This window comes from Eubalaena glacialis, chromosome 11 (genome assembly GCF_028564815.1).
Source record: "Eubalaena glacialis isolate mEubGla1 chromosome 11, mEubGla1.1.hap2.+ XY, whole genome shotgun sequence".
Taxonomy (NCBI): Eukaryota; Metazoa; Chordata; class Mammalia; order Artiodactyla; family Balaenidae; genus Eubalaena; species Eubalaena glacialis.
Window position 1 is genome coordinate 65,880,470 of NC_083726.1, and position 22,704 is coordinate 65,903,173.

General features: G+C 48.8%; 2 protein-coding genes across 6 annotated transcripts; both read left to right on the forward strand.

Annotated features, from left to right (window-relative positions):
• The first annotated feature begins 1,729 nt into the window (after positions 1-1,729).
• Positions 1,730-15,472, forward strand: PRKAG1 (protein kinase AMP-activated non-catalytic subunit gamma 1). 4 transcript variants are annotated; one of them, XM_061204464.1, is made up of 13 exons: positions 1,735-1,813; positions 5,779-5,827; positions 10,760-10,942; positions 12,477-12,586; positions 12,786-12,867; positions 12,966-13,024; positions 13,165-13,210; positions 13,313-13,367; positions 13,623-13,749; positions 13,858-14,023; positions 14,182-14,219; positions 14,488-14,634; positions 14,766-15,472. In XM_061204464.1, exons 4-13 carry the CDS (start codon positions 12,515-12,517, stop codon positions 14,868-14,870), a joined length of 897 nt encoding a protein of 298 aa, XP_061060447.1. In that variant the 5' UTR covers positions 1,735-1,813; positions 5,779-5,827; positions 10,760-10,942; positions 12,477-12,514; the 3' UTR covers positions 14,871-15,472. The 4 variants fall into 4 exon arrangements, with proteins under 4 accessions (XP_061060446.1, XP_061060447.1, XP_061060448.1 ...); XM_061204465.1 differs by lacking the exon at positions 1,735-1,813 and adding an exon at positions 4,842-4,897; XM_061204463.1 differs by lacking the exon at positions 10,760-10,942 and having other exon boundaries at positions 1,730-1,813.
• Positions 15,473-16,565: 1,093 nt separating this feature from the next.
• Positions 16,566-22,478, forward strand: DDN (dendrin). 2 transcript variants are annotated; one of them, XM_061205659.1, is made up of 3 exons: positions 16,566-16,694; positions 18,561-18,632; positions 19,041-22,478. In XM_061205659.1, exons 1-3 carry the CDS (start codon positions 16,582-16,584, stop codon positions 20,914-20,916), a joined length of 2,061 nt encoding a protein of 686 aa, XP_061061642.1. In that variant the 5' UTR covers positions 16,566-16,581; the 3' UTR covers positions 20,917-22,478. The 2 variants fall into 2 exon arrangements, with proteins under 2 accessions (XP_061061642.1, XP_061061641.1); XM_061205658.1 differs by lacking the exon at positions 16,566-16,694 and having other exon boundaries at positions 18,424-18,632.
• Positions 22,479-22,704: the final 226 nt, after the last annotated feature.

A 22,704-nucleotide genomic window follows, 5' to 3' on the forward strand; every position in this document is an offset into this window, starting at 1 on the left:
CTCTCCCCCCACCCCCGGGGAGAGCAAATGTAAAACTACTAATTTTTGTGCTTTATATATTCTATATAAATATATCTATTTTCTTTTTACAAAACCAGTTTATAAATGGTAGGGGGGCGTGGGGCGGACACATGGAGCTCCCCTTGTGGGGGAGCCCCCTCCATTACCCAACCTACCGCCCTTTTCCTCACCCCCTCCTCCCCACCCCCTGGCTGTGACTGCTGTAAGGGGGGGGTATAGAGGCTGGGCGATTCCCACCCCCTTTTGTATAGTTGGACTATGTTATAACGCACAAAAGTGAGCTGGCCCCAGGGGGAGCCAGAGGGTAATGGGTTCCCCTGCCTCCTCCCTTGTCCTTCCCCTTTCTGCCCAAGCTTGTGCTGCAGTTGAACCTCTTCCTGGGGGTAGGGTTAGGTCAGGGGGTGGGTGAGGCCCCAGACCCCTCTCTGGTAGGGAGCCATGGGGATGAAGGTGAAGCTTATATGCAGTTCTCTCCTAGGGGCTGTGGGCAAAGGGCATTTTGTAATTAATATTTTCAAGAATCAAATGTCTGGAGTGTAGGGGTGGGCTTGGTGGTGGTGTATGGGCGGGCCTGCTGGAGGGGGAGCACGGTTGCTGTTGTGATTTTAGGTTTGTTTTTGTTTGTTTTCGAATTTGGGGGTTTGCGGATTGATGGGGGTAGGGAGATTTTTTTTTTTTTTTAAGCTGCTTCCTCAACTGTTTCAAGCTGCAAATGTTTAAGAGAAATAACATCCCCTCACCCCCACAGAAACCACTGTAATTAAATCAGACAGTGGGGAGACTGGGCTGCTGCCCCCAAAGCCATTGGATGTTCCTTTTCCAAGAGCAAAAAAGGTCTAGGCTACAGGGAGGGGGAGATTGGCTCCTGCGAGTCAGGCTCTGGTTGGGGCTTGGGCCCTGGGATTGGGAAAAGGGGATGGGGCAGACTTTGTAAGCATATGCTAGGTATCTGATAGTCCTGTAGAATTTAGTGAAGAAACCTTATACAGTTTTTAATTTTTATATAAACTAACTCAGACCCAAGCTACAAGGTTGGAATTTTGGTTGTTGGTTTTTTGTTTTTGTTTTTTTTTTTTTTTAAAGTACCCCGCCTGTATAATTGCATCAGAATTCCCTCTCCCCCGCCCCGCCCTTCCCCGTGCCCCATGTTTGTATTTTGGGTTGGTTTACACTTGCACATATTCAGTTTTCAGTTTTTCCCCTTTACGGTCTTCTCCCCTCACCTCCAGGACCCTCCCTCCCCCTTCTTAAAAAATAAATCTCTGACAAGTGTGAATCCCGTGAAGACTTTATTTTGTGTTGTGTGTATCCTGTACAGCAAGGTTGGTCCTTCGTAACAACGGATGAAATGATTCCCTTTTTTAAAGCGCCCTCTCTCCCTCCACCCCCAGCGCCCCTGTCCTTGGCATGTTTTGTATCAGCGATCATTCTGAACTGTACATAATTTATGTTGCAAGAGGCAAAGGGCAAGTTTTGGATTTTGCTTCTTCCAAGTTTGTTTTTAAACGACAAATAAAAAAAGAACATTTTAAATACAAGCGGCTCCGTCCCGTCACCCTCGCCGTCGGTGGGATCCGTGAGGTGCGGGAGGACCGGGGGGAGGGCGGTTTCGGAGGCCAGGCCACGCCGGAAGGGTCAGCTCCCCGCCTTCCGCCCTTGGCTTGCGTCAGTCCTGACGTAGCCGGAAGTGGCGTCGCGGTACCGGACGTGGGGCGGGACCTTCCCTGCCTCCCGCCCCGGCCAAGCTTCCTAAAGCGAACGAATCCAGCCGGCGTCTCTCGCGATGGAGGCGGTGAGGAGCACGGGAGGGCTGCGGGAGGGCGCTGTGGAGCTTGAGACCCCCGTCAGGGGATGGGGAGGCCGGGGCCGGCGCTGGTGCCCAGTAAACGAGAAGTAGGGTGTCTGTCCTATCCCGTGACCCTGCCCCGCCGCTCCTTCGCTGAGTGCATCTCCTAGGACTGGGCCGCGCCCGTGCCTGCCTTCGGTCCGTGGTACTTTTAGCCCGAGCGGGCAATGACTCCTAGCTCCCTCCTTGGAACCTACGCACGCCTTGGCGATATCGGGCCTCCTTTCCTTTTAGCGCCTCGAGCCCTTCAGAGGTTTGCCTGAGAGAGAAGGGTTGTGAGCCAGCTTTCCTGGGTGAAGCAGGGGGTTCCGAGGGACCCCCGCTTGCAGGTAGCACCTGGTCCCCAGTTGTGTGAGTGTGATTCATGCAGTCCTTGGCAGGAGGGACGTCTGAAAGACTTTTATACTGCATTGAGGTGTCCAGCGAGGTAACATACCCTTAATGAGACTGAAAAGTGGGGTTTCCCTGAAGGAGGGAATCTTTCAGTGTTAGAGGCCACTGTGTCCCTGATCTAGTTTAGGTCATGCCCTGCTCTGCGATTCTAAGCAGGTGTGTTGGCATAGCTCCTTCTTGGCAGGCAGGCATTGACGGATTGTGGCAGGTCCCTGTCATCCTCCCAGAGTTGCTGCAGGTTGCCTACTACCTGTTTGGACCCATCCTCACTCTCAGGAGCCTTTGTCTAGTACTCTGGAACCCTTCCCATTCACTTCCCTCCATGTATCCTTTGTCAGGCAGAGTAACTCTAACTACCTTGGTTTTTATCATCTGCTACTGTAGTTGTGTGAGGGCTGCAGGTTCACCTTTCTTTGGATCAGTTACATGCCCAGGGTCATTCCCTTACTGTACCCTTTGTTTGCCTGCAGAGAGGTCATGTCCCTAAGGTTATAAAGAAGAAACCAGACCAAAGTGGTAAAATGATTTGCAGCTGGTCACCCAGGCAAGGGAGTAAGTTCTTACAGATTAAGAGAATTTTGAGCAAGAATAAAAGGTCTGATTCCATTAAATTCAAAATAACATTATTTTTTACTTACTTATAAATGTATTATGGTTTACAAAGCATTTTAATATAGGTTTTCTAACTTAGCCCTCATACTTTATGTACTGGATTAGGTTTTTGGAATAGAAATAGTTTTGAAAAGAAAAAAAAAGGGAGTTCCCTGGCGGTCCAGTGGTTAGGACTCAGCCTTTTCACTGCCAGGCCTGGGTTTGATCCCTGGTGGGGGGACTAAGATACCACAGGCCACGCATCTTGGCCAATAAATTAATTAATTAATTGAATAAAATAAAGAAAAAAGAAAACTCCTGCTTTGAAAATGCTTAGCCTACTGGAGTGGGGGTGAGGGCGAGGGCAAGTCAGTGACAGCTGTTATTTAAGGTACACTGTAATAAATGCTAGCATCAAGATGCAGAAAAAGGACCGTGGCAGCATAGAGGAGGGAGAAATTGCTGTCAGCCCACGAGAGGGCATTGCAGGTTGAGAGAACAGTGTGAGCAAGGGCATAGAAACTGGGGCATGTAGAGATTAATTGGGGTGAGCCAGTGGCTTGATGTTGCTGGAGCTTTGGATTTTGGTCACAGTTGGAGAAATGACTGGAAAATGGAAAAGTAGGCTGGGGTCAGGTTGAAGATATTGCATACCACATTAAGTTTGAACTTTGTTTTGTAATAAGAGGACCCATGGAAGATTCATGAGCAAGGTAGTGAGTGTACTTAAGGAATATTCCTAACGGCTTTCTGTAAATGGATGAAGCTGCTTCAGAAAGTAGTGAGTTCTTGGTTGCTGGAGTTGAAAGTCCCTTCCAAACCTGAGATGCTTGGTGAGAGAACTTGGTGACAGCATGAAAGACAAATTGAAGAGGAAATAGACTTCCTCTTCTCTAAACTGGCAGGGAGACCAGCTTAGAGAATGCTATAGAAGTGGGATGTAAAAGGCTAAGTTAAAGCTGTGAAAGTGGAAAGGAGAGAGATGGCTTTGAGGCATTTCTAACATAGCAGCTTAGCTGAGAGATGTTAAGGACAAGTTTAGGTCATGCCCTGCTCTGTCATTCTAAGCAGACATGTTGGCATAGCTCGTTCTTGGAGGAATCAAGACCACAGTTCTAGGCATCAGGGAAGACAGCAATGCAAAAACAAAGGTGGGACCCACAGTAAGAATAATAGGATTGGAGGGACAGATGCTGTTCTGTTTTGTATTGAAGCATTTGAGGAGTCTCTGTGACATCTGTGGTGGTCCAGCAAACAACTGAAAATGTGGATCAGGAGTTTGGAAGAAATTGTGAGTCTATGTGTCAGATCTAGGGTGTGTCTCTGAAAGTAGTATTTTGCACAAGTCCCCTATGTTATTAAATGTAGAGAGAGTGGACATAATTACCCCACTCCTGTGTGGAGAAACAGGCAGAAAGATAAAGTCATATTCAGTTGTGTCTGACTCTCTTACGTAGGTATCTGTGTCTCTGTTTAGCTGTGTGTCTCTTTTCTCTCTCTGTAACTTCATCTTAGGTCTCTGTTCACATCAGTGTGTATCATTATCAATTTGAGAGTTAAAAAACAAAACAGTTGAGAGTTATATGCAAACCCCCATGCTAGGTGGTATGAGGGAGTGATACAAAGAAGTATATGATAGTTCCAGGCTTCCAGGAATTTACAGTCTGTTTGGATAGATAATGAACAAAATAACTGTAGCACAGTGCAGTAAATAAGTATCATACGCTGGGTACGATAATTTCTACAGAAGTAGCTGTTGCTGTGTCTTTGTATAGATCTGTGTAAGGCTGCTTTACTGCTAAACAGACCTCTTTCCCACTTAGAAGTGATGAGGCTGTTTTTCCGATAGTTTTGCCAGAATGCCAGGCCGTGCTGATAGCCTCATGCTGCCCAGACAGAAGAGAGGGAGATTATCCCCTGCCCACACCCTGGCCCGTTAGAGGAGGGAAGTTTAGCGCTGTCCTGCCAACTTGACCCTGTTTACCAGCCAACCACCCAGGTTCAAGCCAAGGCCTTTAACTTCATGTTACTACAGCAGCTGTGGAGGTGAAGTATGACTTTAAGTTAGTTTGGGGATATTACCCAGACAGAGCAAAATAGAGCCAAAACTGTTGATTCCAGCCGACAAAAATTATCACTATCTCTCCTGGGTTCCTAGATAACAATGAAATTTCCAAATGTTCCCACTTGAGGGAGCACAGAGATGGTTCTGAAGGTTTCTCTATATTCAAAGCACTTTCTAATCTCAGACTGTCATGAACAAGGAAGCTTGGAAAACCAGCACCCTCTGGGCTGCAGCAGCCTTTGACTCACAAGGGTGCTGAGAGGACTCGGTTCCCTAGTTTCAGAACATTTATCCTTCTCATCTACCCCTCAGTCATTCAAACTTTGACTCTCTCTGGTAGTCAGCTTCTGGGATCCTCCCCAGATGTGGCCCCCTCTCATGGTAAGGGGTACGTCAGTGACTCAGGTGCCCACAACTACGCTTAGTGACTGTTTGGGGGAAAGCAGTATTGTCTCTCTGGCTTCCATATTTTTATAAAATGGGTCTGTGAGAGTCTTGTGGGGCCAACCTTAAGCTCATATTTTCTAGTCTCAGCTTTTAAGACCTAATGTTTCATTAGGCAAGGTAGTATATAAGGGCATGAGCTTTGGAACAGCACAGATCTGTATTCAAATCCCCATTCCACCCTTTGCCAGCCATGCGACCTTGGGCAGGTTGCTTAATATTTCTTGAACCTAAGTTTCCTAATCTGTGAAAATAAGGCTAATAATAGTATTCACCTAGGGTTATTATAAAGATTAAATGAGATAGTATTTCTGAAGGACAAGGAAGTCATTAGTTAACCAGCCCTTTCCCTAATGTTGCTAGGCTCAAATGGATGGAGCCTAAGATAGGCTGAATCTTTGTTCCTCTGTCTCTCCAGGTCACTTCTTCAGATAACTACTCAGCTCTGGAAAATGAGCATCCTCAAGGTAAGTTTACTGAAGAAAGGAAACTGGTGTGAAAAACCAATTTCATACCAGTAGCCCAATCCTGATTTGTCTTCAGCAGTGCTTTTGAATTTCTCCCGGAGTCTTCCCTGGGAAGATCAAAGCTGGGCCAGATAATGTGCCAAACCACATAAATCAGGAACAATGATTTGGCAAGATCACCTAGGAATAAATCTTGGGCAGGGTGAGGATGATTAATTAATATCTTCAGTTGTCAAACCACTTGAGAGAAACTTTTGAGGTACAGGGAAAACTTCCATAGGCAACTCTGGGCTGGCTAACCATGGTTTAGAAGTCCCCGGTAGGGACTTCCCTGGTGGTCCAGTGATTAAGACTCTGTGCTTCCAATGCAGGGGGTGCAGGTTCCATCCCTGGTTGGGGAACTAAGGTCCCACATGCCGTGTGGCCAAAAAAGAAAGAAAGAAAGAAAGAATAGTGAATGAATAAATGAGTTGATACTGCAAAAAAAAAAAAAAAAAAAAAGTCCCTGTTATGTTCTGAGTAGCCCAGAAACAAAGCCACTAGGATTTTATCATACAGCGATCTCACTAAAACCACTGAGTATACACAAGAAATTATAGAAAGGACTTGAAACCCTTAGAACTAATCTAGAAATAGAGGCACTAAACCCTAAAATTCAGGGCACAGGAGAAGGCAATTCCAGCACCTGCCCAAATACTTGGTTAGAATGGAATGGTCCAACCCTAGGTCATCTAGAAAGAAGCAAAATTTATAGGCATCTCTGGTAAAGAATTTTGCCTAGGAACACTCCTAGTCTTCCTAGGACATGTTTATGGCATTAGGAGTACACACTTTCTCGGAGGATTGAAATATGGGATGAGATCCTAGGACATATTATTAAAGGTCCGTGAGTTCACCACAAGAATTTTTTTAATGTTCTGTTTTCATGTTGTTGGTATCCAAAAAAGTTAATATAGTCATACTTTGAATTACCTAGATGATTCTTAATAATTGAGTACTGCCCCATGATATCAGTGCTTATTTTGTGTTTCTGAGGGCTTTCGCATTAGCACCAACTGAGGCAGGGGTAAGAAACTCAAATTGTCTCCATGGATCAAGCAGTGACATGAGCTGCGTATGACTACAATAACCTGTAGATCTCGTTGCATCTAAAAGGAGGCAGCAACTATCCAGGTCTGGTCAATTGCTACTATTCGGGAATTCACAACCTACTTTTGTCAGATCTTCTGATTATGAAAAGAAACTGAGAGTTTGGATTTTTATGTAAATCTCCAGATTTTTTTAATTGGGCAACTGATTTTAAAATTATTTTAAAAATCCTGGGAAAACCAAGTCAAATATGTTTGTAGTCCTATAGCCTGGAATGATAGTATTTAACTATCAGTGTAGCATGTCTTAAACTGGTGTCAAAAGACATGTTCTTGGGAATCTGTGAGTTTTCAAATTTGAAGAACAATGGTGGCCTTCCAGTTAAAGATGGTGGATTGAATACATGCATCTACTTTCGCTCCTTCACAAAAAGCCACTAAAACCATGAAGGAATTTTTTTAAAAAGGTACAAAACCACCAGAATAGGGAGAACAAGAGAGGAGATAATAGCAATGAATTTTTGGAAGCTGGAAGGCAGACAGAAGTGTGGTAAGTGACTTAGCAGACCTGAGAAAACTGAATTATAAACTAGCAGTGAGGAAAGCCCAAAAGCATTGAAGGTCTAAGAAGCAGTCAGATCCCAAGACTCCCTACCCTACTGAGTGCAGCTGGGAAACTCCCATCCCAACTTTGGCAGAGACTGGAGGTATGGAAAGAGGCGCCGGCCCAGTTGAAGGCAGAGGTACTGTGCTGAAAACAGGAGCATGAAGTGAACTATACTGGATGCTGAGACCCCAGCCCTTTTCCCCCATTCGGTTTTCAGAGTGCTAATAGAAAAGACTTCATCCTCCAAGCACAAAATTGCATGAATAATCCTTCTCTTCAGAATCCCATTGAGGGGAAAGCCCTAAAAATGTAAGTATTGAGTGTTCCCCATCTAAATGGTTCACCATCAACAAGGTTCATTTACAGACATAGAGCTTCTAATCAGCTTTAAAGACTCCACTCTTAAAATATTGTTTGAATCCTCCTTTAAACCAAGGATTACCAGACATCTAAAGAAAGCCTGTAACATGAAAAAAGTGATCCAAACTGCCCCCCACAAATGGAAAAAAAAAAAACAGGCAAAAAAGCAACAGAGGGGAAAAGTCAATGCATAGAGAAGAGAACTTTAAAAATTAACGTTAATGGACTTCCCTGGTGGCACAGTGATTAAGAATCCGCCTGCCAGTGCAGGGGACACGGGTTCGATCCCTGGTCCGGGAAGATCCCACATGCCGCAGAGCAGATAAGCCCGTGCGCCACAACTTCTGAGCCTGTGCTCTAGAGCCTGTGAGTCACAACTACTGAGCCGGCGTGCCGCAACTACTGAAGGCCGCGTGCCTAGAGCCCATGCTTCGCAACAAGAGAAGCCACTACAGTGAGAAGCCCGCGCACCGCAATGAAGAGTAGCCCTTGCTCACCACGACTAGAGAAAGCCCGCGCGCAGCAACAAAGACCCAACGCAGCCAAAAATAAATAAATAAATTTATTAAAAATAAATTTTAAAAATTAATGCATACTCAGATAAAGAATATTTCCACCATGAAACAAGTATAGGAGGTAATTTTTTTAAGAAAAGCAGTTTTCAGAAAACAAAAAAGGAGCTCTTGGAAATTAAAAATATAATAGCAAAAATTTTAAACTAAGTAGGAGGTGTGGAAAATCAAGTTGAAGTAATCTCTCATAAAGTAGAATTAAAAATCAAAGAAGTGACTTTGTTATAAAGCAGAAACTAACACACCATTGTAAAGCAATTATACTCCAATAAAGATGTTTAAAAAAAAAAAAAATCAAAGAAGTGGACTCACAGACATAGCAAACAAACATGGTTACCAAAGGAGAAAGGAGGGGGATAAATTAGGAGTATGGGATTAACAGATATAAACTACTATATATAAAATAGATAAACAACAAAGTCCTACTGTATAGCACAAGGAACTGTATTCAATATCTTGTAATAAACTATAATGGAAAAGAAAAAAAAATCAAAGAAGAGGAAAGTAGGAGAGAAAAGATACAGTAGTTAGTACCTCCTTATCCTCGGGGGATACATCTAAGACTCCCAGTGGATGCCTGAAACCGCAGATACTATGAAACCCTGTATATATTATGGTTTTTTCCTATACATACATACATACCTATGAAAGTTTAATTTACAGATTAGGCACAGTAAGAGGTTAACAACAGTAACTAATAATAAAATAGAACAGTTATAACATATATTAAGAGTTATGTGAATGGGGTTGGTCAGTCTGTCTGCCTCTAAATATCTTATTGTACAAATTTAATGCCTTTTCCATCTTGACTAAGCCCTTATCACACACTGACCCCATAACTTTTGCAGTTGGAGGTGCAACAGCAAAACTAGCATGAATTCCTTTTTCATTCTTCACAGTTTCACAGAAGATTCATTCTTTTTTTTTTTAATCAGTGAATTGTGTTTATGCTGATTCTTTTTTTTTTTAATTTAACATTTTATCTTTATTTATTTTTGGCTGCGTTGGGTCTTCGTTGCTGCATGCAGGCTTTCTCTAGTTGCGGTGAGCGGGGGCTACTCTTCGTTGCAGTACGCGGGCTTCTCATTGCGGTGGCTTGTCTTGGTGCTGAGCACAGGCTCTAGGTGTGCGGGCTTCAGTGCAGGCTTCAGCCCATTGCGGTGCATGGGCTCAGTAGTTGTGGCTCACGGGCTCTAGAGCGCAGGCTCAGTAGTTGTGGCACACAGGCTCAGTTGCTCCGTGGCATGCGGGATCTTCCCAGACCAGGGATTGAACCCGTGTCCCGGCCTTGGCAGGCGGATTCTTAACCACTGCGCCACCAGGGATGTCCAGAAGGTTCATTCTTATCATAGATCTCAGCATATGATTTTTTTTCTTTCCCTTATTAAGTCAAGAACTTTCACCTTTTCACTTATAGGAAGCACTTTGAGGCTTCAGTTTTACATATCCGAATTGCCAGCATCACTATTCTTGTGCTCTGTGGCCATTATTAAGTAAAATAAGGGTTACTTGAACACAAACACTGTGATACAGTGACAGTCAATCTGATAACTGAGAGGGCTAGTAAGTGACTAACGGGCGGGATATGCTGGACAAAGGGACGATTGACGCCCAGGGCTGGAACTGAGCTTAATGGCAAGAGATTTCATCATGTTGCTCAGAATGCCGTGCAATTTAAAACTTATGAATTGTTTATTTCTGGAATTTTCCATTTAACATTCAGACTAGGGTTGACCACGGGTAACTGAGACCGTGGAAAGTGAAACCTTGGATAAGGGGGGGACTACTGTATTTTAAAAACAACAACAACAAAAACAAACCTTAAAGGGTCAGTTTTGGAAGTCCAATATCTAAATAATAGGAGTTACAGAAAGAGAAAAATGACAACACAGAGGGAAGGAAACAATCAAGGAAGTAATTCAAGAACATTTCCTGGAACTGAAGAACATTAGTTTTCATGTTGAAAGGACTCATTGAATATTCAGCACAATGGGTGAAATTGTCCCACCCAAAGCACAATCATCATGAGATTTCAGAACACTGGGAACAAAGAGACGATCCTGAGTTTCCAAAGAGAAAAAAACAAGTCACATACAAAGAATCAGAATTGCCTGGGACTCCGGACTCTCAACAACACCAGAAGCTGGAAGGCAATGAAGCAGTGCCTTCAATATTCTGCAGGAAAATAAATTCCAACCTAGAATTCTATATCCAGCCAAATTATAATTCAAAGATGAGGGTAAAATAAAGATATCTGCAGGCTACAAGGTCTCAAAAAATTTACTTCCCATGCACCCTTTCTCAGGAAGCTACTGGAAGATGTGCTCCACCAAAACAAGGGAGTAATCAAAAAAGATGAAAACATGGGATACAGGACACAGGAGTGCCAATACAGGAGAGACGTGAAAGGGCTCCCCTGGATGGTGATGAAGGAAGATCTAAGGATGACAGCAGTGCACACCAGGCACACCAGCCCAGATCTGAGCAGGTCAGAAGGCTCCAGAGAGACTTCTTTGGGTAGTTTAAATTGTTAGACTGTCTCATGCTTCTGAACTTCTTGAAAGGAGATTTAAACAATTGGTAAAGAGTTTGGGGATTGAATTAGTTATAAGTACTATGCATAGAGAACTAAGCAAACAAAAAGACAAGACAATTATTAACTCCAAGGAAAACAAAAAGTTGTGAAAGAAAAAAAAAAAATCAGACTTTACTACTTGACTTAGCTCTGAATAATGAATATTTAGTCAAAATTATTTAAATACTGATGTAACCAACCTTACAGTTTAACTTCTGGGAGAACGGAGTGATGGGAGGTGCATGTTTATAATGGGGTCCTGGTAGGAAAGAGAATTGAAAATTCTCATCTTCCTTGCATGATAATAGATAATGCCTCTCATCTTCCTTGCATGATAATAGTTAATGCCTAAAAGTGAACAAAAAAAGTAGCAATATAAGCATGTTATTTATAGACATAGAAATAAGTACCAAAATACTCAGCTAAAAGAGGTCTCATCTCTGGGGAGGGGTAGTACAGGGAGGTGGGTGCTAGGGACTGCAGTTTTTCTTGACAAAATTTGTAGAACTGTTTGACTCTTTAAACTGTGTACCTGTATAACTTTGGTAAAAAATTAAAAACAAACAACTGGCATAGGATTTAAGAGCGTGAACTTTGGAATCAGGTAGATCCATGTTTGAGTCTTTCTTGTTACTAATGGTATGACCTTGAGCAGGTTGTTTTTTTGTTTTTTTTCGCTGCTTTCCACCTGTTTTCTCAGCTGAAAAATGAGGCAATATTTATTTGCCTTGCAGATTAAATGGTGTAATATTTTTAAGTACACATAGCATACTATGTAGCACATTTGGGCTATTATTTTGGGGCTTGCTTCTCCAGTTGAGAGCAAGCAGTTAAAATCAGGGGAATGGAAAGGTAAACCCAGCCAGGGTCTCTCATTTGTCTAGAGTAGGTGGGATGATTTCTGAATCACAGGGTCATCCCAAGATGGACTCTCAGGTTGTTTTGGGCCAGGTTGATTGAGCACTGGGCTTTAACTTAGTGTTGTTCTGAAATGGCCCAACTTGGACCATGACTTTCTCATCTGTGGGTCTTAGAAGAATTTTAAGAAGTTTACTTGGATTTTAAGAAGCTTAATTACATCTTAATTGAGAAAAGAGAACAAGTGAAAATGTGCTAAATATATGAAAAGGAAAATGAGTTAAAGATGAGAAAAAAAGCTTTTAGACTAGAATAGGTTAGTGAAAGTATTACAGACTTTCTGTTTTAGTCAGCCATCTTTTGGCTAAGGAGCCAATAGATATAGTTCTACCTGGGGGTGGGGTTGGATGAAATGGTTTCTAAGGGGTTTATCCAGGTTTTGTGGGAGCAATAGGAACAAAACAGAATAGGGGGCCTTATAAAATCATGCTGTAAATATTTGAGCAACTACAACACTTTTATTTTCTGCCTCTTTTGATTGTGAGTTGTTGCATTGGAAGGAAGCTACTAACTATCCCACCCTATGCAGAGACTCCAGAATCCAACAATAGCGTGTATACTTCCTTCATGAAGTCTCATCGCTGCTATGACCTGATTCCCACAAGCTCAAAATTGGTTGTATTTGATACTTCCCTTCAGGTAGGTGAAATCCTCTTTTCCCTTCCCCCTTCCTTGGAGCCTCTGGTTCAATACCTCTCATCCTACCTCATCCCAAGGGTAATACCCTTGTCCTTCTATGGGGTTAGGCTCATGTCTTCCCCAGCATACCCAATTCCTATTCTTTTAAAGTCCTGCCCCCTGCAAATTTTCCTTTGTGACTGTTACTCTTTCACTACAGGTGAAGAAAGCTTTCTTTGCTTTGGTGACTAATGGTGTCCGAGCTGCCCCTTTGTGGGATAGTAAGAAGCAAAGTTTTGTGGGTAAGCAGAAGTTGTTGGAACACAGTTTTACTGGCATCTTGTGCTGGGCAGGGAGAGAAGCTTTGAGCAGTGCTGAGGGCTCTTATCTTGGCCTCTAGGCATGCTGACCATCACTGATTTCATCAATATTCTGCACCGCTACTATAAATCAGCCCTGGTAAGGAGCCTTAGCTCAATGACCAAAACCAATTTCCCTGCCCAGAGTCCCTCATTCTCATTTCCTTTCTTCCAGACAAACTACAGGGGGTTAATGAAGCAGGGAGATCGAGTCTCAAGTTCTGTTGCTTCTGCTTTCAGGTACAGATCTATGAGCTGGAAGAACACAAGATAGAAACTTGGAGAGGTATGTAGAGAACTGGGGGTTGTAAAAGGATAAAGGGATGGAAAGTTTCCTGGGAAACAGTTTTTCATGGTGGTATTTTGTGAACCTCCCTTTTCCCCTCAGAGGTGTACCTACAGGATTCCTTTAAACCACTTGTCTGCATTTCTCCTAATGCCAGGTGAGTTCCAGCTAACCATTTGTCCAGAGGGGAAAGAGCCTTGCCATTATCATAGCTAAGGCCCTAGATACACAAAGATCCAAGGGCAGAAGAGAGGCAAGACATTCCTCTCTCTCTACACACATATATTTAGGTCTAGTCTGAACACTGCTCCTCTCCCCCAACCACCTTTTTATAAACAAACTCTAAGGAGCTATTTAACCACCCTCAGGCCCAGCACTGTGGAACTTATCATTATCCCCTACCTTCCCACAGCTTGTTTGATGCTGTCTCTTCATTAATTCGAAACAAGATCCACAGGCTGCCAGTTATTGACCCGGAATCAGGCAACACCTTGTACATCCTCACCCACAAGCGCATCCTCAAATTCCTCAAGTTGTTTGTAAGTGCTCCTCAGCCCAGTTTTTACTTCTTACATACTTGTCGGAGGGGTATCCAAAGGTGGTTTGAGGGGCCTTGAAAAAAATCAAGATGATGGTAATTTCCTCAGATCACTGAGTTCCCCAAGCCAGCGTTCATGTCTAAGTCTCTGGAAGTACTACAGATTGGCACCTATGCTAACATTGCTATGGTCCGCACTACTACCCCCGTCTATGTGGCTCTGGGCATCTTTGTACAGCACCGAGTCTCAGCCCTGCCAGTGGTGGATGAGAAAGGTGAGAGATTGGGCAAAAGGAGAGGGAGGGCTCCAGGGAAGTCAGGGAGGCTGTGGGAAAATCTGCTGTCCCCTCAGCTCAGCCCGGAGGGTGATTCTGTAGGCAGAGGGAGCCTTGGATACCAGATCCTCCTTGCTGAGCTGCCTCTGTCCCCCTAGGGCGTGTGGTGGACATCTACTCCAAGTTTGATGTTATCGTGAGTGATTGTGGAGGTGCTGGGAGGCAGGGAAAGGGGTGGGGTGTTGGATGTGGAGAGGGAGAAGAAGAGAGTCTCTTCTGGGACCTGAGGGTTTTAGAAGCTTCCAAGCTTTCAAATCCTACTTGAAAAGGAATTGAATGAGCTGGGTGTGGCTTGTGGGCATGGCTGACAGCTACCCTAAATCACTCTGGTGAGGTTGGGTGGGCTCGGAGTTTGCGGGCTGGCTCCCTTGCTTCCCTGCATGAATGTTTCTCTCTCTCCCCAGAATCTGGCAGCAGAAAAGACCTACAACAACCTAGATGTGTCAGTGACCAAAGCCCTGCAACATCGATCACATTACTTTGAGGGTGTCCTCAAGTGCTACCTGCATGAAACTCTGGAAACCATCATCAACAGGCTGGTAGAAGCAGAGGTAGGGGAGCCAGCAACCCAAAAGGTGCTGGGGGTAGCAGCTTTGGTTTGGCATGGAGGGTAGGGGCTGAAGGGCTCACCTTAACTGAGGCTGGCACTAAACATCCCTTTCTCCCTTATTGCTCTGTGCAGGTTCACCGACTTGTAGTGGTGGATGAGAATGATGTGGTCAAGGGAATTGTATCACTGTCTGACATCTTGCAGGCCCTGGTGCTCACAGGCGGAGAAAAGCCCTGAGCCGGGGGAAGGGGTCATGCAGCACCAGGGGTTATGCCCCACTCACTGCCTGCCCAAAGCTCTGGGAACCAGAGACGAGAACTTTAGAAAATTGTGACTCTGTTCCCTGCCCGGGATCCCCCTGCCCTTCTACATGGGAGTGAGGGAAGGTGTGGCGGGGGAAGGAGAATGGATTTTTAGCTGTCCTTATCCTCGCCCTTGAGGAAAACTTTCCACCTAGTCCCTGTCCGCTTAGACATAGCCCCCTTTCTGTGCTCCTCAGGCAAATTCTGATCTCTGAGAGATCCCCAGACCTCACCCAGCCTCTGCCTCTATCTCTGCCCCTGACTCCACCCTAAGATAATGGACACAACAAAACTCTTCATAAAGATATTTTTATTCATCCTGTTTCCTGCTGTATGGAGGAGGCTGAGTCCATTTCATGGCATTTCTTCCCATAATGGGAGTGGGGAGGATCATGGGGAGGAGGGCCTTTGGGTTCCTGTGCTGTATGCCTGTGAAGGGAGATGAGACGTAGGTGGAGGGGGAGGGCAGAGTGGTTAGCTGAGGTTATTGCTTTTTGTGGCAAACCTAATTAAAATGACAGGAGCCTCTTCATGTTATTTCAGTGTTTGATTTTTGTAGCTGATAGACACTTCTACTCCAACCCTCCTACTTCATATGGCTTCTTCAGCTCATCATTAATAACAACAATAATAGCACACACACACATATATAAAGCTGTGTGCCAGGCACCATTCTCAGTGCTTTACATATATTCAACTAATCCTCAGAACAATAGTAGATACTATTTCAGTTTTACAGATTTTTTTTTCTTTTAACTGAGGCACAGAGAGGCCAAGTAACTAGCCTAGGGCCACACCGTTAATAAAAAGTAGAGCTAGGATTTGAGCCGAAATAGTCTTGCCTTAGAGCTCATGCACTTCACCACTACACTAGATTTACTGCCTTTCTAACTCTCTGTTCATAACTATTTCCCACCCTATTCCCTGCAGTCTCCTTATCACCTCACTTTCTCCTCTGCCTGGACCATAGCTGGCACCCAAGGAAAATCCCATAACAGACCGAGGATCTCCTTTAGGTAGGCAGAGAGACCTGCCACTATCAACTTTTCTTAGAGAAGGTGGGACTCTGGATTTTGCTGAGCTGGCACTGTCTTTGAACTCACAAATCCCTTTCTTCCAAGGTAGATATGAGCTGGAGAGTGGGGGGTGGGGAGCAGCAGGATTATGGTCACCCCGTCACACCCTTTCCCTGTGCTGAAACCAATGTGGACCAAAACAGTAGTCAGCACCGAGCACCGTAAGGACTGCTAGATTGTTCGCTATGAACCACATTCTGGGTACCATCTCACCACTGCCTTACAGGTATGATAACCATTTCCTATCCAAGATTTGAAAGAATTTCAGAGTAACTCCTGTGTGTATCCCTACCCACACTGTGCCTAAGAACTCGGATGAACCCAGCCATACCATACTGGTTCCTCCAAACCAGGCTTCTTGATGGAACACAGAGAAGCATCAGGGCACTGGTCAGAGGTCAGCTTTCAGTGCTGCATCATGGCTTTGGAGAAGCCCCTGCTTCTGCATTCACCCCTTCACAGCTCTCATAGCACATTCCCAGACTTGAGGGAGGGAGGCTTCCAAGTTATTAGGATTAGGGTATGTTTGTGTGGGCGTGGGTGAATGATGGAAAGGACAGATGTCTCCTTATGTCACATTCCATCATGTCTAGGGAGGAGGCAAGGACTTTTAAAGCCTTAGGGCTCTGTTGGGACCTGGGTGGAAGGAAGCACCTTCAAGCAAAGAGACATCGGTGCACCTGGTAGGTGTAAAGTGGGGTCAACTGGATGGGATAGGGGATGTTTGGGTTCTCTCTAAAGGTCCATGTTAGGGAGCAGGAGGCCTGGGTTTTGTTTTTCTGGTTATCAGTAAGTCAGTCTCTGTCCTAAAACAACCCTCCTGGCTCATCACCTTAAAAGGAAGGGTCTGTGCCCAAGGGCTGCATATACTTTGGTGGAAAACAAATTGGGATCTGCTTCTCCCGTTGCCCCCTAAAACCCAACCAGTCAGTCTCAGAGTCTGAGGATGGAGCAGAAAGAAAGACAAGGGACAAAATTTGGGAGCCTCATAGCCTTCTATTCTTACCTGTTCCTCTCAGGAGAGGCGAATTATCCCTTCTTCAGGAACCATTGCCGTACACACTCTTTTCTCCCACCTCCCCGCACCCCTCCTCTCCACTGGAACTGCTGCCATGGTTGCCAGGCATGGTTGCTAAGTCTCTGCATGGAAGGGTTGGCGTGGGCTGTGCTGCCACTAACATTACCATGGTGAATCAGGGGACACCTGGTATAGGCTTGGGGGGAGGGATCATGTAGATGTAAGCAACAACCCCCCCCCCGGGACAGAATGAGCCTAAAAGGTGATGGTCTTGAGTACCACTTCAGGTGGGGGTTGAGTCAGCCAGGCATTGTGGTAGTGGTGATGGAGAGATCTACACTGGGAAATAGGGGCCACTTTTATCATTTCAGTTGCTAGGGGATTAGTTTTGCCAAGGGAGCATGCCATTCCTCCTCTATACCCTCTGAGAGGGTGCAAGTGGGTATGCACCCTAGCCTGTCCTCCATAAAGCTGAGCAGAGCTCAGGCTGAGAACATTATGACCCCCAAATCCAGGCTTCTGGCCTGGGGGAGAGAGCCTGCCTCAGGGAGAGGGCTCCATGGGTGCCCAAGGACAAACATCTTAGAATGAGAGTGTGGGCAGCTTCGATGGCTAAGACAGACTCCTGTCCTGCTGCACCAGCAGCCCTGAGCACAGCACTGAGAGGGTAAGGAGTTAATGGTGTGTGTGTTGGGAGGGTGACCCTTTTTGAGCTTGGAGGCAGCTCTCCCCCAGAGTCGCACAAAGGCTGCGTGAAAGCCACCGCCTCCTCCCTCCACCGCGTGGAAGCTGGTTACTCATCTCCTCTCTGCGCCCGAACGCCACTGCCGCTAAAAATAACCCCCCCAGCCGTGGGCCAGCCCCTCCTGCACCCCAACCCCATGGAAACCAGCAGAGAGTGGCAGGCGGAGACCTTGAGTTCCATTCCCATCACCTCCCTGTCGGAGAAAACAAAGTCCGAGGCAGGAAGTCAGGGGCAGAACGCTGCTGGTCAGGCACCCTGACAAGCAGGAGAATGAAGGGTTAAAACGGCGGGAAGGTTGAAGAAATGGGGGCGCGGGGGGGGGGCGGGCGCTGTCAGCTTGGCAAGAACAAGAAATCCCCTGCCCACTCGTGCAGGTCCCATCAGGCTTGGGGGACAAGAGCAGTGGGAAGGGGCGCCCAATCCCGGGCCCTAGGAGGCGGTCGTGCACGTGGGGGAGGTAGCAGCGCGGAGCCGTCCTCGCCGTGTCACATGCGCGCGCACACACACAGACAGGCACACACGTGTGCCTGGGTATATATAGTCCCCAGTCGCTGGGCCCGCCGCTCTGCAGTGGGCGCCGGCTCCCCGGGCTGGGAGGGGGCTTTCGGGGCGGGTGGGAGGGTGGGGGGCCGGGGTGGGGTGGGGCAGGATGCTGGATGGCCAGCTATTCTCCGAGGGGCCCGATAGCCCCCGGGAGCTCCAGGATGAGGAGTCTGGCAGCTGCCTCTGGGTGCAGAAATCAAAGCTGCTGGTGATCGAAGTGAAGACTATTTCCTGTCATTATAGTCGCCGCGCCCCTCCTCGACAGCTCATGGACTTCCAGGCCAGCCACTGGGCCCGCGGGCCCCAGAGCCGCACGTGAGTGAAGGAGGGGTAAGGGGAAGAGAGTGGTGGGGCAGGGATTGGGGTCTGGACCTTCCCGTGGGCACCAGCCAGGGCTGCTGTTCCCCCTTCTCTTTCCCACGCCTCCCCCCCACCCCATACCGAGGGCTGGGGCTTGACTCATCCCATTTGTTTGGGGGGACAGGAGTGGGCGTGAGAAAGGGCAGGTGAGATGGGGCAGACGCTGTTAAAGTGTGTATGGAGAGATGGTGAGGAGTCCCACTTCGACTTCAACCCTAACATATACGCACGTGCACACGCGCACCCACTCACACACTCCCCTCCACAAGGCGGCCCCAAGTGGTCTGCAGCGCTCCCAGCTCCCCGGACCTCGGCTCCCTTCCCCCACAAACTGCTCACCTGGGTTCCTGCTCATTGTCCCAGGTGTGGGCCGCGCCCGGGATCCCCTGAGCCGCCGCCCCGCCGGCCCTGGGCCTCCAGGGTGCTGCAGGAGGCGACCAACTGGCGGGCGGGGCCCCCGGCCGAGGCCCGAGCCCGGGAGCAAGAGAAAAGGAAAGCGGCATCGCAGGAGCGGGAGGCCAAGGACACTGAGCGAAAAAGGCGCAAGGCTGGTGGGGCCCGAAGGAGTCCCCCTGGTCGGCCCCGCCCGGAGCCTCGGAACGCCCCTCGGGTGGCCCAGCCTGCAGGGCTCCCAGCTCTCTCACGGCCGGAGCGCCTGGGGTCCGTGGGGCGACCGCCCCGTCCATCCGCGCAGCCGCAGAGCAATCCAGGGGCGGCGTGGGCGGGGCCCTGGGGAGGTCGGCGGCCAGGGCCCCCCAGCTACGAAGCTCACCTGCTGCTGAGAGGTGCTGCCGGAATGGCCCCGCGACGCCGCTGGGACCGGCCGCCACCCTACGTGGCTCCACCCTCTTACGAAGGTCCCCACAGGACCCTGGGGACTAAGCGAGGACCCGAGCTCTCGCAGGCGCCCGCCTCTTCAACCCCTGCTCCGACCAGGACAGGGGGAGGGTGCACAAAGAAGAGGCTAGATCCTCGGATCTACCGGGACGTCCTAGGGGCCTGGGGTCTCCGTCAGGGCCGGGGTCTCCTGGGGGGATCCCCAGGCTGTGGAACAGCCAGGCCAAGGCTGGAGTCCGGTAAGGGGGCCGCGGAGAGAAGCCTGAGGCTGGCTGCTGCTGCTGGCCTGAAGAGTGGTAGCGACGGCCATCCCCAAGCCAAAGCTACTGGGAACCCAGGCACGGAGACAGTTCCTGCGGGGTCTGCACCTGCCACTCCCAGCCCCCCGCGCCCTGCTCCCAGGTCCAGGCCCCATCCCAAGGGCTCCGGGGAAGGGAGAGAAGGGAGAGAACAGAGCTGGCTCCCCAAGTGCTGGATGCCCTCCGTTAAAAAGCAGCCGCCCCGACATAGCCAGACCCTCCCCAGACCCTGGGCTCCGGGAGGCACGGGATGGAGGGAGTCCCTGGGTCATAGAGAGGAGGCAGGACCCGAGACCTTGGAGGGTTGGAAGGCGACCCGCCGCCCCCACACCCTGCCCCGAAGTTCCCGTGGCCCGGCTCGTGGGGAAGGCGTCTTTGTCATTGACGCCACTTGCGTGGTGATACGGTCCCAGTATGTTCCGACCCCTCGAACCCAGCATGTGCAGCTTTTGCCCGCTGGGGTGCCGCGCCTTGTGGGGAATGTCCCCATCCAACTGAAGCCCAACAAGGAGGAGGGAGAGGGGGCTGCGGTCCTTCCCTCCCCTTGCCGAAAGCTGCTGTTGAGCAGTCGCCCTTCGCACCAGCCCGGTGGGGGACGTGGGCTCGAAGCTGAGGGCGGGAAGTCCGCGGACTCCTCACTGGAGGAGCGCGCCTCCCGCATCTTGGGGCTCCCGGTCGGCGAAGTAAACCTGCAGGATGCCCCCACGCAGCCAGGTAGCCCAGAGCATTCAGCCTTAGGCCCAGCGGCTTCGGGAGGCGCGCGCGGTGCCGAGGGCTCGGAGGAAGTGGCGGCGGTTCCGCGGCGCGCAGGCCGGGGCTGGGCGCGGACCCCGGGGCCCTATGCCGGGGCCCTGCGGGAAGCCGTGTCTCGCATCCGCCGCCACACCGCCCCGGACTCCGACTCCGACGAAGCTGCGGAGCTCAGCGTCCATAGCAGCTCTTCTGATGGAAGCGACACAGAAGCCTCGGGCGCCTCCTGGCGGAACGAGCGGACCGGGCCCCCGGAAGGCGGGAAGGCAGCCGAGCTGAGCGACAATATCCGAGAGATTCTAGATGTCATCAGCCGAACCGAGGAGGTCCTCTTCGGGGGCGAGGGACACTAAGGGGACCCCACAGGGAAATAGGGAGCGACAGTGAGAGGCCCTTTATTGTATTTGTGTCCCCTTTCTTCCTCACAGACTTCCTTGTACCTCTTACCTATACCCGTTCCCATACTCAAAATAGAAGGCGCACAGATGAAAGGAAAGGGAGCATATGTCAATTCATGATTTTTTTTTTTTTTTCAGGAGAGATGAGGGTGCGCAGTAGACTTTAACTTTTGCTCCATTCAGGGCACTCGGGTAAGGTCTTCAGCAGGGGCCGACGCACTAGGCATGGAGCTGAGCAGAGAGGCCTAGCCAGGATAAGACAGGAGGACAGGGATGGGATAGTCATAGGGCAACTTCAGGGCAGGGCCTCTGGGCAGGAGGGGGAAAGTGATGGAGAGGCTTCGGACTGAGGTGACCAGGTGACGGAGAGGCCCTTGGCAGAAGAGGAGGGGCTCTTGGCAGAAGCCACCAGCAAAGCAGAAAGAGGACTCACTTTGGTGTCACAGGTTTTGGCTTCCAATCCCAACTCTGACACTGGTTTGCTGGGTGACCTTAGGCAAGTCGCCTCCCCTCTCCAGGCCCTGTAGTATGTAAAACAGGGGAGTTCTAACGTCCATCCCTGATGTTTTGGAGTCCTTGGGGAGGCGTTTATCTACTCCTCGCCTCCACAAGCCAAGACAGTTAGGAATAAGTGAACAGAGTCTAAGGGTCCCTGGGTGGCTTCTTTGACACCTGCATTCACTCTCAATTCAAGAGACTGTGCAGTGTTTGCAGAAGAGCCGAGTAAGTGGGCAAGGGCTCCTATTCCAGTCTCAGGTTTAGGCGTAGGATCCCCAAGGCAGTGCAGGGTGGTGGCCTTGTCACTGTCCCTGGCTTGTGGTGGTCTGAGCTGAGCGGCTTGGGACTTTTTTAGGCCTTCCCCTTTTCCTCCTCCCCGGTGTTCCTTAGTGATGCTCTGAATAGTTACCACGATTTCCCACTCAGGTGGTATCACCCATCTGAAAGAACCCTGAGACTGTCTTGCATGTCTGCCTCTTCCAGAAACCAGCCAGGGAAGGAAGAGGGAGGCTGGTCCCCAAAAGCCTGTAGGTGTGGGGTGTGATACTCGCTGTAGCCACTACGGGGCGCGCGCAGGTCGCGGATTTCCCTGGTAGCTAGTCCGCGAGTCCCTCCAACCCCGGCACTGCCAGTTAACCAATTGCTCCCGAGTTACTGCGCGCGTGTCCCCCGCCTTGCTGTCTCCAGTCTTGCGAGATCGGGGCAGGCCTCTGGCCTTGCAGACCTCTGGAGCGCGCGGAACCCCTCTTTGTAGTATCCACACCAAACGGCTTGGGACCCAGACATTGAAGTATTTTTTTTTCTTCGATCTCGGGCACCTCTTCTGTCTCTATTTACTAACCATGTGAACTTGGTCAAATCACTTCACCTCCCTGAGCCTCAGTTTCCTCATCCGTCAAATGGGGGTTTATAAACACCTACCTCGCAGGGTTGTTGTGAGGACTTAATGCGATAATGTATGTAAAGCGCCTTGCACAGTGCCTGGTACACAGTAGGCGCTCAATAAATCTAAGCTTCCCTTTGTCCAGCCTTGGCATCTTCTTCCTTTCTCCGACCCATTCCCCATAGTGTCCCTCCCCCAGGGCTCCTGCGCTCCTTCCCGCCTGGTGGGCGGTGGAGGAGACTCCTTTATTGGATGGAAATTCCCTGCCCACCCCTGTCTCCCCCAGGCCGGACTCTCTGTTCCTTGCCCCCCACCCCACCCCCGCTGGCTCTTCCCATTGCCCCGATGCCCTCCCCCCACCC